Source organism: Gordionus sp. m RMFG-2023, chromosome 2 (genome assembly GCF_954871325.1).
Source record: "Gordionus sp. m RMFG-2023 chromosome 2, tfGorSpeb1-WG-v2, whole genome shotgun sequence".
NCBI classification, from domain to species: domain Eukaryota; kingdom Metazoa; phylum Nematomorpha; class Gordioida; order Chordodea; family Parachordodidae; genus Gordionus; species Gordionus sp. m RMFG-2023.
In genome coordinates this window covers 14510062-14525233 of record NC_088776.1, presented here as the reverse complement: position 1 = coordinate 14525233, position 15172 = coordinate 14510062, and the positions used below count along the sequence as shown (strand labels likewise).

The following is a 15172-nucleotide window of genomic DNA, read 5'->3' as shown; positions in this document are numbered from 1 at the left end:
TTCATGGCAGCCGTCTTTATGGTGGAGCAAAGGTGTGATCATAACCGACTAAAATATATTACTGTTTTATAAAAGCGTCTCATTCTTCATAAAGCATTAAAATTTCACCCTTTTCTATTTTACCATTAAATGATAAAAGTTAGCCATTTATTTTTAAATTTTAAAACAAAAAATAAATTCCTCCCATAAAAGAAATTGGTCCTAAGTTGATCTTGACAAATTTTGCCCTTATCAAGAGATCAGAGATAGCCTGCGTTGCCAGGAACAAACTTGGAAGCATAATGAGCACAAAGGTTTATTCTTAAACATTTATTATACAAAAACAAAAATAAAATTAAGTTTAAAAAATTTTAGCATAACTGCTTTTCTAAAACATAATATGGTATTAATTATAAAGGTTTTGGTAGTATTTAAACCCGGTCCCATTGATAAAATGAGCACAGCTCCCATCCTAACTATGAGTATACTCAATGAGGAAAAAATTGAAACCACTTCTTCTTTAGCTAAAGCTGACGACATAATTGATTCCAAAGCTGACGACATAATTGATTCCAAAGCTGACGTTGATGCCAAAATTGACGCCAAAAATTCTGATCAAAAAGATCACAAAAGGGAAGAAAGTCCAATTTCTCACGATGTCATTAATGGAGATGTCAATAGGGAAATGATAGACCCTTCGGAGGACAGGAAGGAAAGAAGCATGGTAAAGTCATATAATAAAATGTCAATAATTAAGTGATATTGATATTATTATTTAATTACTGTTTTATATAATGATCTCTCCTTCCCATCCTAAATTTGGCTAAATTGAATTATATTTATATATTTAATTCAAAATTTTATAAATTGTTAATTTTTATCACTTCAGCAGAGCGATAGTTTTGTTGTTAAAAGAGGGTTCGATTGCGAGATTGATACGGATTGTGTACTACATAGCGAAAACGCCAGATGTCACAAAAACCAATGCGAATGTCTCTCCGGGGAACTTATGACCAGGTAGTACTTTATTTCTTATATTTTTATCTCTCATTCCTTCGAAAAGTATAGGTAATTGGTTGACGAGAAATTATTTTAATATTATTGTTTACTTGGAAATTTTTTAAATATAATCAATATTATTATTTTGGGTCAACATTAATATTGATTATATTTAAAAAATCACTTTTATTGCTTATAACCTAAGTTCTTAATAAAGTATGCACGTTATTTATTTTGAAACAGCATTTTCTGATATCCATAATTCTCTATTAGCAAACTTTATTGAGGTGAATCCTTACCTAAGTTAAGGTCAAAGTTTAATAATCTCGATTATAAAATGATAACATTATTTAAGGCAATATATGATAGTATAAAATAAATAACAGTTCTTTAAAGTTCAATGTCAAAGAAAGCTACGCTATTAGTGAATATTTGTTATTTTTAAAATTAAGTAGCAACGGTAACGCGTTTGGCCATTTCCAAACACAACGTTTTTTTTCAAATTGTTTTTGAGTTATGATTTTTATTAACTATTTAAATAGCATCTGAAATTCCGAATAGTAACTTTTTTTTAAAAAACATTATATTACATAAAAAAAATTCATTCGACAAAAATTATCCTTTGTTTGGAAATGAATAAAAAATTAGCTGAAATCATGCCTCAAAACCGCTTTGAAAAAACGTTCTATTTGGAATGACTGTAGTAAAATTTTATAAGTTCCATATATGTACTAACGTTAATAGCATTACATATAGTATATTTGCACAATTATAAGTTAAAAAAAACATAATCTTATTTTGACATGTGAAATAATTTGTGCAATAATTTGTGCAATAATTTTGAATATTTTTTAAATTATATTAATTTACTTAAAGTTAATATTATAATGAAATCCGCGAATTATGAATAATAAATATCAAAAACCTGCAGACCAGGCCCTAAACCCCGCCAGGAAATCTAGGTCTGGCCGTATTTTAGTTATTTTAAATATACCCGGGCTGGGCTGTATACTTTAAAACCAAATATTTGAAATGGTCATTATTGGCTATAAAAATCTAAAATAAATATAATATATTTTAAAAAATCCCGGGCCCAGCCTTTAAATTTTTTTTTTTTAAAAAGCACGGCCGGGCCTGGAAATATAAAATCCGGGCCGGGCCATGCAAATGGTACTCTGCAGATTTCTGATAAATATCACCGTAATATCTTTAATCTTATTAAATATAATTTTTATTAGTACCAAAAATGAAAAAAAAACGTTATTATTTAAATTACAAGAAAATTACAGTTATTGTCTCTCCACATGACAACTAAAAATATATCAGGTTAGAACTCTGCTCAAATTTTTTTGACATGGTCCGAAATTGTTATAAATTTTTAAGCTCAAATTTCTATTTTATATGAATTAAAATAAATTTTTCTAAATGTAAATGAAATAAAAAGTATCAATTTCTTTGTCCTTATCAGAGCTAAATTCTAATTACCATTTTATTTTGATAGAAGAATATCATTTATATATTATTTTTAAATAAGTTTATATATTTTTAAAACCGGCCACTGTCCGAAATATTTTTAAGATTTTGGGTACGAGCCGAATCGCAGGAGTCTAAGCCGGGAAACAAAAAATAAACAAAATAGAAACCATCAACTGACGCAAACTAACAGGGGTGAACTGAAAATTTCTAGGTTCCGAAAGCAAATTCAGCCCCCCCCCCCTATATTTCTTTCAATTTCCTTTTTTTGACATTTGGACCGGGTTCCATTAGACGCTTATTACATGTCATTTCTTATATATTTTAATCCAAAAATCTAATAGATACATAATTGTTCTGTCAAACTATTTATAATTTGATAAATTATATGGTGTAATACTTAAACCCTGTAGTGATTGGGATTTTTCGGGTGTTTATCTTTGCATTCGTTTATGTAAAGCCTCTTCGTCCGATTTATTGTATTTTTTGGCATTTCGTCTTGCACCCAGATGGTATTTGGCAGTTTAAATCAGAAATCTTAACATTTAAATTTAAATTTGTAGCCATTTTTATAGGTTTTCATAAAAGGCAGTGATGGTGCAAAGGATATCGAAATTTTCAATCATTTTCCAAACTGATAAAGTATCTAAATTTTTAGAAGTTGTAAAAGTGGCTCAATAAATTTTCCAATAAAGTTGGGTTGTGTTTAGTGTTTGCTCTAATATTGCTTGATTTTCAAGCTCAATCAATTAATATTACTTTTTTATTAATAAAATTTTCATGTCAGTAGTTATGCAAAATCGCTCTATTTAAGCCGATTTTTAGAAACGGCTAACTTAGTATTTATCTAGAAAAATATTAAGAGCTTGAGATTTTTCTCATAGATGGCAAAAGGTGTATTTCGGGGCTTAAGCAATATTTTTCTGTCTAAAATATTGAGTTAACCGTTTTTAAAAATAAGCTCAAATGGAGCTATTTTGCATCACTACAAGCCAGAAAGATTAAATTAATAATTATTATTCCTAAGATTATATTTAATTCCAATGAGAAAGATTTACAATAAAAAAAATTGCGAACTATTATTTCCATCTTTTTTTTTATTTTTTATTTCTGATCGGCATTTTTTTCTCCCTAGCGTTTTCAAATGTCGATATTTTATAGCGATCTCGTGGGTAAAAGTTCACTTGGTCTTATGGCCAGTCCGCTGCTGCAGTATAATAAATTTAATTAAACATTTTAATATTTATCATATATGATAAGGTACACTAGATGTTCCAGGGTTAAAAAGGCCGCAAAAAGCCTGGGCGAGAAATTGTCCCAGAACGGGCCTTTTATAATAGGGATGGTGATTATGACATTTTTCACCGTGTTCGGCATATCTCTCGTCATATCTCAAGTTTTGAAGAAGCGGATCGTTTCAATAGATAACCCTGTGGTTACGAGTAAAAAAAAACTTTTTTTGTTATTTACGTTATTGGCAATATGCGTATACAGTTAATATGTCTGTCTAAATTTATTGGATATATATTCCATAACCATGTTTAAATACGTTTCAGTGGAATCCGATTTTTCAAATTTAAAACAAAATGCGCTTTTGATTGGAAATGTATTTCAGTATATTTGTAGAACACTTATCCTGAAAATTTCAGCAATTTGGTCAAGAAAATTTTTGAGTTATTTTTAAATTTCTGGCAATACGCAGATTTAACTATGGGATTAGTCTAAAGCAAACTTTTATAATTTTCCGAACCATAACTAACCCGAATCTTTGTACTAGATCATCAAACTGAGAAAACCGAATTATATAATTTGCCCTAACCAGGTTATGAGCGTTATGTTTTATTTCTTACTATTGTAATTTAGACCACTTTAAAAATTGACAACCATTATTAATAATTGACAACCTTTTGACAATTGATTAAACTTTTTCCTCGCGTGTTTTTTTTTCATAATTTTATAAGCCTGGGTTCTTGTTAGCGCTCACTTCCTTCTAGAGTACTAAACTCTGATTAATTTTTTTTACCAAAAATTTATGACTATGTTATGCATTTATATTGGATCACATATAAAACTTTTATGGCACAATATAGAATTTGCCCTTAAAAATAATTCAAAATGCTGCAATATTACAAAAATAAAAAATAATAGAAATTTTATAACAAATTATATATTAACTTTATATAAAAGATTGAATCCTATTAATTATAAAATTATACTTTATTTGGACAAAAATATATAACTACATAAAATTAAATTTTAGGGATAATGAGGGTCTGGGGCAAGTTTTAGAGGTTCTTACTAGCCATTTACCACATAAATTTTTATATTTAAAATATAACTAAAATCTTGATTTTGAATTTTTTAAAATATTATTTTCAGATAAATATATAATTCTTATTCCTAAAAATCAGATTTTTCTAGTGCTGTAAACATTTCTAAAAAAATCGAACGCGTTCGCATTCAACGTTCATTGACAAAAATCGAATGCTCTCACGTTCACGTTCACTTTCAAAAATAAAAGAACGCGTTCACGTTCGTTCAAAATTTTATGATAAATATTTTTTTAAAATTTAATTTAATATAAATAAATGTCCTATATTTTTTAACACAATATATTAGCCATGTTAAAAAATGATATAGTTTTATTTTGATAATATAATTTTAAATACAATATAATATAGCCAGGCGCGTACGCAGGAATTTGGTCTGGGGGGGGGATAATAAAATTTTTTAAGAAATATTATTGTTAATTAAAAATACTAAGCATAAATTTATTAGGGCTAATAACTTTTCTAATACACAATTTTAAACTAATGTGAATTAAAAAAATTATACATATAAACCGGTATTGAAAAACTATAAAATAAATGTGAATTATAAAATATAAAATGAATATAACCCACGATATGAATCACTTAAATGACCCAAAATTGAAATTTGAATTTTTTGTGCTTTTAAAATATACAAAGTATAAAAAATTTAAATGTTGGAAATATAAATTAATACACAAAAAGTTTCTTAGGAATAATTGTATTTTATATGTTTTGAGCTAATTTTTTTAATTATCTATCCTTGCTTGGCGTTAAATGCCTATGAATATTCAAAAGATCCAAATCATTCAATATACTTTGATGTTGTATTTCATAGGTATGTTTTTCACAGACTTGCAGGCCCGGCCCCTTTAATTTTTTTAAATATACCCGGGCCGGGCCCATAATTTTTTTAAAAAAAACACCCGGTATTTTAAAACCAAATATTTGAAATCTCCATTATTAGCTATAAAAATCAAAAATAAATATAATTTATTTTGAAAATTTTTTTTAAAAAAATCCGGGCCGTGTCCTGCAAATGGTACCTCTGCAAAGCTCTGTTATTCTTCTTAAAAAAGAGAATGTTCTCTCATTAGTTTACTAAAGAGCTGCTAATATATATATAACCATTTTAATACATTGGGAGTATAATCTAAAATGTGTTTGAAATAATGCAAAGCATCCATAGCATTTTTTGGGACTGTATCAACCATAGTTAATCTTTTAATCATAGTTATTCAGCTAATAAGGCATCATAAGATATTTTAACATTTTCATGATAAAAATCTAACAAATATTTATATTTTTTTTCTATCACCATATGAAAAAGGTTGGGAGAGGGGACATTTGTTTTATAATACTCTTTTACTGATCCTATATTAATGTTTTAACGATGAGCTTGCTTGCTGCAAGTCGAGGGGGACAAATATTAAAAACGTATAGCTTTGCTTTTGACTAAACAATAACATATAAAATATGAAATTCTTCATCAACATTAGCTCTAATTTTCTGAGTTCTAATAAAATGCTCTCCGCTATTCTCATCTTCTTAATCAAGTGAATGTTATGTTTTTGAAAAGTATTACATAAAATAGTTGTATAATTAAATAATACATTCTAATGAGAAAAAAATTTGGAATAAGTGTTGAATCCAATAATTTTCTTGCTTCTGGTAATATTTCTTTCAAGCCATTGTGATATTTCAGTAATAGCATTAATAATCGGCTCTTCTAACTCCATAAAAGCTGTTATTGCTTGATGGCGGAGACTCTATCTCGTTGGACAAGCTTGCAATTTCTTTTTCCCTGTTGGACAAGGAGTCTCAGAGATAATTATTATTTGACTAGAAATTTAGATAAATATTACGCCACTAAAATTTGAAAATAATAGGTAAATTACGTTAAGGAAACTTGAAATCGAAATTAATTGATAAAATAACTTAGTAGATGAATGTGATAAATAAATGTAATTAAATATATATATAGGAATAAATATTAACAAATATAAATTAATATTAACAATAATATATTTGAAAAATATAATCCGGCATCTGCATTTTTTGGCTGGGGGGGGGGATTTGTCCCCCTGCCCCTCCCACGCTGCGTACGCCAATGAAAATAGCGAATAAAAAGATATTTTTATTTATAAAAAATTTTTCTGATAGACAGGAACACTTGACAGTTAATATGGCATTAGCTATACTAAAAACGCACTCTACATGGGCAGATGAGGGTATTGCGGTATTATACTTAATAAACAGCTCTTTTAACGTGGAGAATTTATTAAAAACATTTATTGTTTTGTTTTTTGCTTCAAAAAATCGAAATAAGTTATCCTCCTCCAATCCATCCTTTTCTTAATCGACAAAAAAAGGATATCTCGAAATTAACAGTTCTTGCATTATCATTTCTAGGGTTTTCAATGCATTTTTTCAATAGTGCTATAATTTTATTTTTTATAGGTTCGTTCTGTGGAAGTTTTATCCATGGCCCTTGAAGCTTGGATATTGGATGTATAATTGCAGAAAGAACATATTGATATTCATATATATGTCCAAATCTTTAAAAAAATAAAATATATGTAATTAATTTGATAATGATAGGTTTAATAATTTTTATTAATCCCATTGAATAATGCTTCTATCAATAGTTGACCATAATTTAGGCCACTAATTTTTTTAATTTTAAAATAAATATCGTTATTGTTGAGGTCAAATAACATTATATGTATTTTTTCTTCAAATTTAATGATTTTACTTAGTTATATTATATAAAATAAAATAATCAATATATCATAATTTTATCACAATAATAAAATTTCAGAAAATATATTTTGGAAAGAATGATCCATAATGGGAAAGATTGCTCCTATTCCTATGTATGGGAACAGAAAAATCTAGTCGAAGTTCGTTTTTTTGAAAAAAATGCTGAACGCGTTCCTTTTTTATGACGAATATGTAAATGCAAGAAGGGGAGGGGGGGGGCAAAAGGATATATTATTTATTAAAAATTATTAAGTTTTTAATTTTATTACAATTTGCCTTTCAGGACTGGAATGATCTGGTCTCCCCTATGTGTATTATTTTTTCAAATTTTACCACACATTTTATTTTGTATTTGAAAATTAAATTTATTTATTATGAAATCAACACTGATTAATTCAAGTTGTATTATATTGCCAAATATCCTTTAGTATAAGCATGTTATTTAATATTTTGATCTATATCTTCGGAATCTCTCAATTTCACATCATTTACTGATGGCCATTTATAAATTGTGAAAAAACCAATTTGACTCTAAATGTATTTCAGCAAATGTTCAGTTCCCACACTTTGAATTTCGGATAATTTTACTGAGAAATTTTGAAAAATCAAAAGTTCTTGGATAAAATTATCTTAAAATTGTAGGGCAGATACTCACACATGCATATGTTTCCGGCCAAATCAAAATTTTTCTAAGAATCGCAAATGATTAAAATTGGGAGATTCCACGTCTCAGTACGACATATTTATGACCAAATATTAAAACTATTATTTATATTATATTAAAAAGATATATTAATTTATTTTTGAAATTTTCAAACTAACGAAAGAATTTTTAGAACGCTCAATCTTTTTTTTAAACAGGTGTTTATAATTTATAGTATCTAACCGTAACCTTACCTCTAAACCTAACTGCACAATGACTGATTACGCGTATTGCCGGTAACATAATATAGCTATTTAAATTTGACCATCTACCCCATTTTAAAAATGAACGATGTCGTTCGTGACTAATTTATTTTTTTGCTATGTCTTACTTTTTTAAAAATAATTTGGACTATTCATACAAAATTTGATGTATTTTAATAAGTAATTTTTGAGATATCACTAATGGTTAAGCCAAAATTTAAAAAATGCTAGACTATCAGATTGAGCATCTGTAATTAATTACATTTCAAATAGCTCTTCTATATAACTAGTTACTTTTTGGAGAGGATAACTTTTTAATATAACTAGTTAATAACTACAATACTCTTGGAATGGTTAATAAAATATTTTTCTATTAAGCCATAATAATTTTTAATGTTAAATTCATAAGCAATTAGTATAACAAACTTACTCTTGATCATTCAAAGATCAAGGGCTCTTTTTTTATCTTATTCTTTTTTTGCTTGTTAGACAGTATATGATGAAAATATAAAATTAATTCGATTTTGAGATATAACATATTTCACTCTGAGTTGTTATCAACCCCACATAGATACATTTGTAATTTTTTTTACCTGAATAAACGAAGCGTGTAACCAAATCAAGTGTTTACAATGTGACTGACTATTTAGTATTATTTAATGATTAAATTGATGCTATACGATTTTTTTAAACTTTGGGAACCGATTATCCGGTAAGTGGATTTTGAAATTTTTTTTAGTACTTTATATAAGAGTTCTTAATACTGAAATTCATCAATTAATAGCATGATTTACTGTCTAACGAATTAGCTTTTAATTCAGGACAATTTTTGATCATATAAAGTTAAAATTTACTTTTATATAAAAAAAAAATCAAACTATTAAAAGGTGTTAATGCTAAGGATCGCACCACGCTAGCACCTGGTAAAACAAAAACAATTCCTTCTGCGGTCAACATAAGAACGAAATAATGTAGATTTTATTGGATTTTTTTGAACGTAGAAAATGCATGTTATAATTATATTATTTGTAAAAATTGAATACAAAGAGAGGTTTTCTTTTCTGAAATCCAACACTCTCAATAATAGCAAACGAATTTTTTTTTTTTATAATAAGACAAACTTCTATTTACTTCATAAATAAAAAAAAATTTTTGGAGAAGTTTATTTTGTTTAAATTTTCGTAATTCAAGATTAAAATATCTTAATTTTATACTAAATGTCCTCCTATAGTATATATTATATTTTACCTATTATATTTTTTTTATTATGACATAACATATGAATGGTGCGTATTTCGAGAAAAAAAAATATAGTTGTATAAAAATAGAAAATAAAAGTAAATTTTTAATTTGTTTAAAATAATATATCTTACCAGTAATATAAATATTTTTTTATTATTGTCGAATTATGGGAAAATTAAAATAATATGCTACCATAATTTAAAAGAAAAATTCTAAAATAAAATAGATAACTTAAAAAAAATGTGAGTAGATTAGATCCACATATTTATATTATAACCCTATGTTGTCTCAGATAAAAATATCTATTAGGATCATCCGAGGTAGCCTTATGTTTTGTTTTTCTATTAATTTTAAAGAGGAGAGCGACGTGGTAACAATTGCCTAGAGTGACAATGATAGCAGTGACTGAAATAACGCTATTTAAGGACAAAAATTCTTTAAGCTTGGCATTTTCTTTGATCTCAGGTCATGGAAAATTCTGGCGAATATAAAATATAATCTTATGCTAAGGGTGAATCTTTCCGAACAGGGGTAAAGTAAGTGCATTGGTACTTTTATCATCTGATTTGTCTAAATAAACATTAAGGTTCTAAGAAAGAGGTCTTTTAATCTTGGCATTTAAGTTGCTCATTGCACTATGCCTGAGGCGATGGCCTTTTAAAAATGAGAAATATAACGGGTGATCCACTTTTTTCTTTACTTATTAAATATTGCAAAGGAAGCTACATAAAATGAAGTTGTAACCTGCCCTAGGCAAAATCCAAATACTTAACTTTTAGAGCTGAGATGGAGGCTTAGATTTTGATAGATTGCTCGATCCACTCATAATTGCTCTCTAGATTTGGAAATTTAACATTGATATGATCCTCTGTTTAGTTCAAAATTAAAAATCCGATGTAAAAATTTTACAAGCATAAAATATCAACCCTTTTGGAGCTTATAAAGCCCTAGTATATATTTTCTATTTGTAGATTTGGTTAGGGAGCTAAATTTGCGATTAAAGAGTTGGTTAACGATTATGAAGGCAATGATAGACAGATAAATGGAAGAGCGGATTCTAAGGCCTTCTAATTTGGATGGAAAGGATGAAGTCAAGATAAGTCAAATTGAGGATTTCCTCTAAATATAGTTACATCTTTGTAAAAGATTGGTGCACAAAATTGGAAAGATAGCATGGTGGCAGATTAATTTAGATATTATTGTTGTTTCAGGCATTGATAACATATTAGTAACTATCCTTTTCTTTGTTCCAATATTTGTGTATTTTTTTTGGTCTTTGAATTCTCGACGAAGATTGGGAGTTTTCATTTTCATTTAAATTGGAAAAGTAAGACATTTTTTTTATTTTGAATTATATTTCCAACAAAATTTCTTTTTATATTTAAACATGACGTCTAATCTTAATTAATTGCTTAGCCATATTTAATTTCATTATGTATTAAATTAAAATAAAATCCTACTTTGTTTACCCCCTTTTTATTGTATATTTAATAATGACACTCGTTTCACTATAAAACTAAATATATCCTTTGTCTAAAGGCCAATATATTGTTAATATTAAATATAGCGGGAGGAGTTTCTGGTGATTTTTTTTAGTATAATTTTATTAAAGAAAATACAAATCCAGATGTAAAGTAAATAGACTAAAAGAATCGTTTTCATCAGTCTTCTTGGCAAGAAGCTTACGTAAAACAATATTTATATCTTAATTCATGCCTAAAATAGGTCCTTTTTGAGGAAGGTTAATGTAATATATTCTTTTTACATTTATATATATAAGTTATTTGTATAAAATATTTTACCAGCCAAAAATTTGGGTATCCTTTTATATTGTATATAAAGTAAAGGTCTGAATTGGGCTGGGTCTAGCCAGACCGCCCATCTAAGTGAGCTGGGAGTGGAGATTAAATTTTTAAAGAACGAGTGGGTGAGTTGGCGGGTTAAGAAAAATATTTAGACTATATATGGGTGGGCGTGTTAAAAAATTTACAATGTTTACTTGTTATTTAAAATCATTTAAGTAAACATTTAAAAAATATTCTCCCTGAAAATAACTGTATTGTCGTTGGAAGAAATTAATTAGGTAAAAAAAATATATCGAAAACATGTTGGATTTGATTTGAATTTGATTTGCATCGAAAATATAAAATCAACGTGGATGAAAATCTGACCCCTTTAACCAAAAGCAATGAGAATTCAATTAAAGATTATTTTATTATAAATGCAATGTTTGAAATAGATAGCATCCACGTCAAAATTAAACAACAACAGGTGGGAATATATGGCTGTTGCAGAGGAGAGAATTACCTAATGACATAACAAAATATTTAAATCTTAAAGTAACAAGTTTTTATATAATTTCGCAAGATTTTAGGCTACTTAGTTTAGTTTAAGTTTACAATTTAAAAACAATTTTATTATTGGTTTCACTTTTTATTTAAATATTTCACTTGAGTAGAGAATATACTTCAAATGGATTTCCTACTTTGTTGGAAATGACAAGATAAAGATTTATCAGAGCTATTAAGATTAGCTAGGAAAATATTGGCAATTCCAGCAAACAGTGCTTCTTCTGAAAAAGGAATTAGCATTGCTGGAAGGTTTTTAGTATCAATAAATTACATAAATATTTTATTAGATTAAATAAATTCCTTATCTGTAATTTAAATTGAACATTTTTTTTATGCTTAATATAGTAATTTCCTAAATTATAAAACTTTTTTGTAGGGATGTAGTGCTGAAACTAAATATTTTTTTTTACTAGATGCCTAAAAAAATTAAATTGAAAGATGAGCTAATTTTTTTATGTGGGCTGCGTGGGTTAAGGAATTGATAAATAATGGACGGGTAAAAAATGTAAGACTAATGAGGGGGGGGGCGAGCAGGTAACGAATTTTAGACTAAGGGGCATGCGGGAGAAGTATATTTATTTAAAAACTGTGAGTGGGCCATTTTTTTAAATATTGTACAGGCAGGCTTATGGGCTAAAAACCCGCCCATTGCAGATCTCTAGTATGAAGTACTAAATTCGAATTGATTATTATAGTCATGCCATCCTAATAGTCAGACATATTTCTAAAAACGTAGAAAAATGATCAAATGGTATATAAATTACGACGTATATACCATTTCTGATATTTTAATTGTATATTATGCAATTTAGCATATGTATTTTGTTTGCTAAGGTGCAATATAATATTTTAAAAAAATCTTATTTATATAATTACAAAACTTAAAATAAAACAATTTTGTAATTTATAAAAAATTAATTTTTCAGAAATCAATAAAATTAAAATTTTTTTTACTCAAAATGGAAATCTATAATGAATTACAAGAAATTTTTCTATCCACTCTAATTCTTATCTGTTAATAACGATATAGAAAAATAAATATCTAGTCTTCTTTTATATTCAATTTCTTTGTATAATTATGAAGCATGTTAACTATCTTCGTTATTTAATTATTTTTGTGGCGATACTCTTTCAATCATGGGTCAAATCAGAGAACTATCCTTTCAAAGAAAAAGACGAAGTTCAACCAAATAGGGCAAATTTAAATGATCAATCTTTTATGTGTCCAGGTATTTTTTTTATCACTCCAAGAGTTTCTAAGATTGAGAATTTATCCATAATATTGTAGTTTAAATTAAATAGGAACCAAAACCGAATTACGGAACCGGTTTTAATAAAAGTGCAAGCAAAATTTATTTTATTCAAAGTGTATGATTCAATTTAGAAAAAGGGGGGGGGGAGTATATTTATTACTTAAATGTTAAAAAAAATTTTCATTGCTTTAACATAGTTTTGGAACCAGAACACTCAAAACCGCGCGAAATCTAATAATTGAAGCCCCCATTTTCAAATTTTTGGAAGTCGGGCATTTTTTAAAAAATTTGGAAAGGGAATCAAATTTCTAACTTAGCTTTTTGTTCCATAAAATGGGAATTGATTTCACTTTTTTTCCTAAAATATTTCATGTAGAGTTAAATTAGAATAAATTCTAGGATATTAATTTAAACTACCTACACATAACTCATTTTTAAATCAATATAATTAGTTAAGTCGATGTGGCCATATTTATATGAGTAAATTTAGAATTTAATAGCAAATAAAATTATTAACATCAATTTTCCCATAAAAATATGGCGTCATAGAAAGTAAAAGCAAGGTTAAACAGTAAATAAATTATAGGAAATATTTAAATAATCAAAAGAGAGTATTATATTAATCATTTTTTTTAAATTCATAAAAACTATATCATTATTGAGTAAATAACAAAAGAACACTTATAAAGGATCTTTATAACTTATTATCGCGATATCTGATGACCAGCTCTTCCTCTTATCCCATTCACTTCTATTCCAATTTTTGCTTTTATCAATATTATTAAATTCCTTTCTACAAAATGTTCCCATTTTGTTTGCAGCTTTTTTATTACTTTCACAACTTATATACACTCATGCTATTAACTAATCTGCTTATCTAACATGCTAGCTATCTGTTTTGTGCGGATGGCAACCGCGTTTTCCTATATATTGTTTTCAACACTGGATTGATTTCCAAAAACAGGCCGATTAAGATTTTAGTCAAAATAATTTTATGTAAGTCTCAATATTTTGCAAATAGAGATCCAATTCTGCCATCTAAGAGCAAAATATCCAAGTTTATAATTATTTTGGCTAAAATCTTAGACCCGTTTTTAAAAATCACCCATTACTAAAAAACATTTTCATTTTCATTTCCATCCTATCATGATTATACGTCATTTTGTTTATTAAACTCCACACTATATAGAATATTTGGCTAGATCTATTATATAATAGTGTATGCTTATCTCAGATAAGACCCTTTATTTATCCGAAAAGTAGACTAAGTTGTAACCTAATCTTGTGAAATATTAAAAGGAGTAAAACCATAAGTAAACCAGGATTTTTATAAGAGGGAGAGGGGAAACATTATTAGGTTAGTTTTTTCCCCAATTTTATTGGAGATCTTTAAGATTACCTATTACAGGGTTTTGAGTATGTGACATTTTTTAAATAATAGTTTTAGTTTTTTTTATAAAAGGTAAAATTTTTTGAATTATTATCATTATTTTAAAAAAATTATTAACTTTTACTTATTTTTCTTTTAAACGACTGTTTATGGTGATATATGGAATACATTTTTTTAGGGTAGAGATGTTTAGGAGGGGAGATTTTTATTAGCTTAGAATGATATTTACTAGAACAGTCAAATTTCTGGGGAGATTTCGCTGACCTCCACCTTATGAGTGAAGCGATCATATTTATTAATTTTAAATTCAAACAAGACATCTAAACCAGTTTTAAATACTTTTGGTATCATCTCACAATTGTATTTTTAATTCCTCCCTCAAGACCATTATATCTATCTGACTTTTTTTATTACCACTCTTATATGTGACAAACTGTTTATTTTTATTTTTGAAAAATATATTTCCATCAAATTATTTATTTTTTCCTCCTTCATCTATATATGTCG

General features: G+C 27.2%; 1 protein-coding gene across 1 annotated transcript; it reads left to right on the top strand.

Moving 5' to 3' along the window:
• The first annotated feature begins 265 nt into the window (after window positions 1-265).
• Window positions 266-13217, top strand: LOC135925187 (uncharacterized). The gene is made up of 6 exons (XM_065460405.1): window positions 266-293; window positions 398-703; window positions 869-996; window positions 3712-3893; window positions 9317-9400; window positions 13174-13217. The coding sequence occupies exons 1-5, from the start codon at window positions 282-284 to the stop codon at window positions 9397-9399; spliced, it is 711 nt and encodes a 236-aa protein (XP_065316477.1). The 5' UTR covers window positions 266-281; the 3' UTR covers window position 9400; window positions 13174-13217.
• Window positions 13218-15172: the final 1955 nt, after the last annotated feature.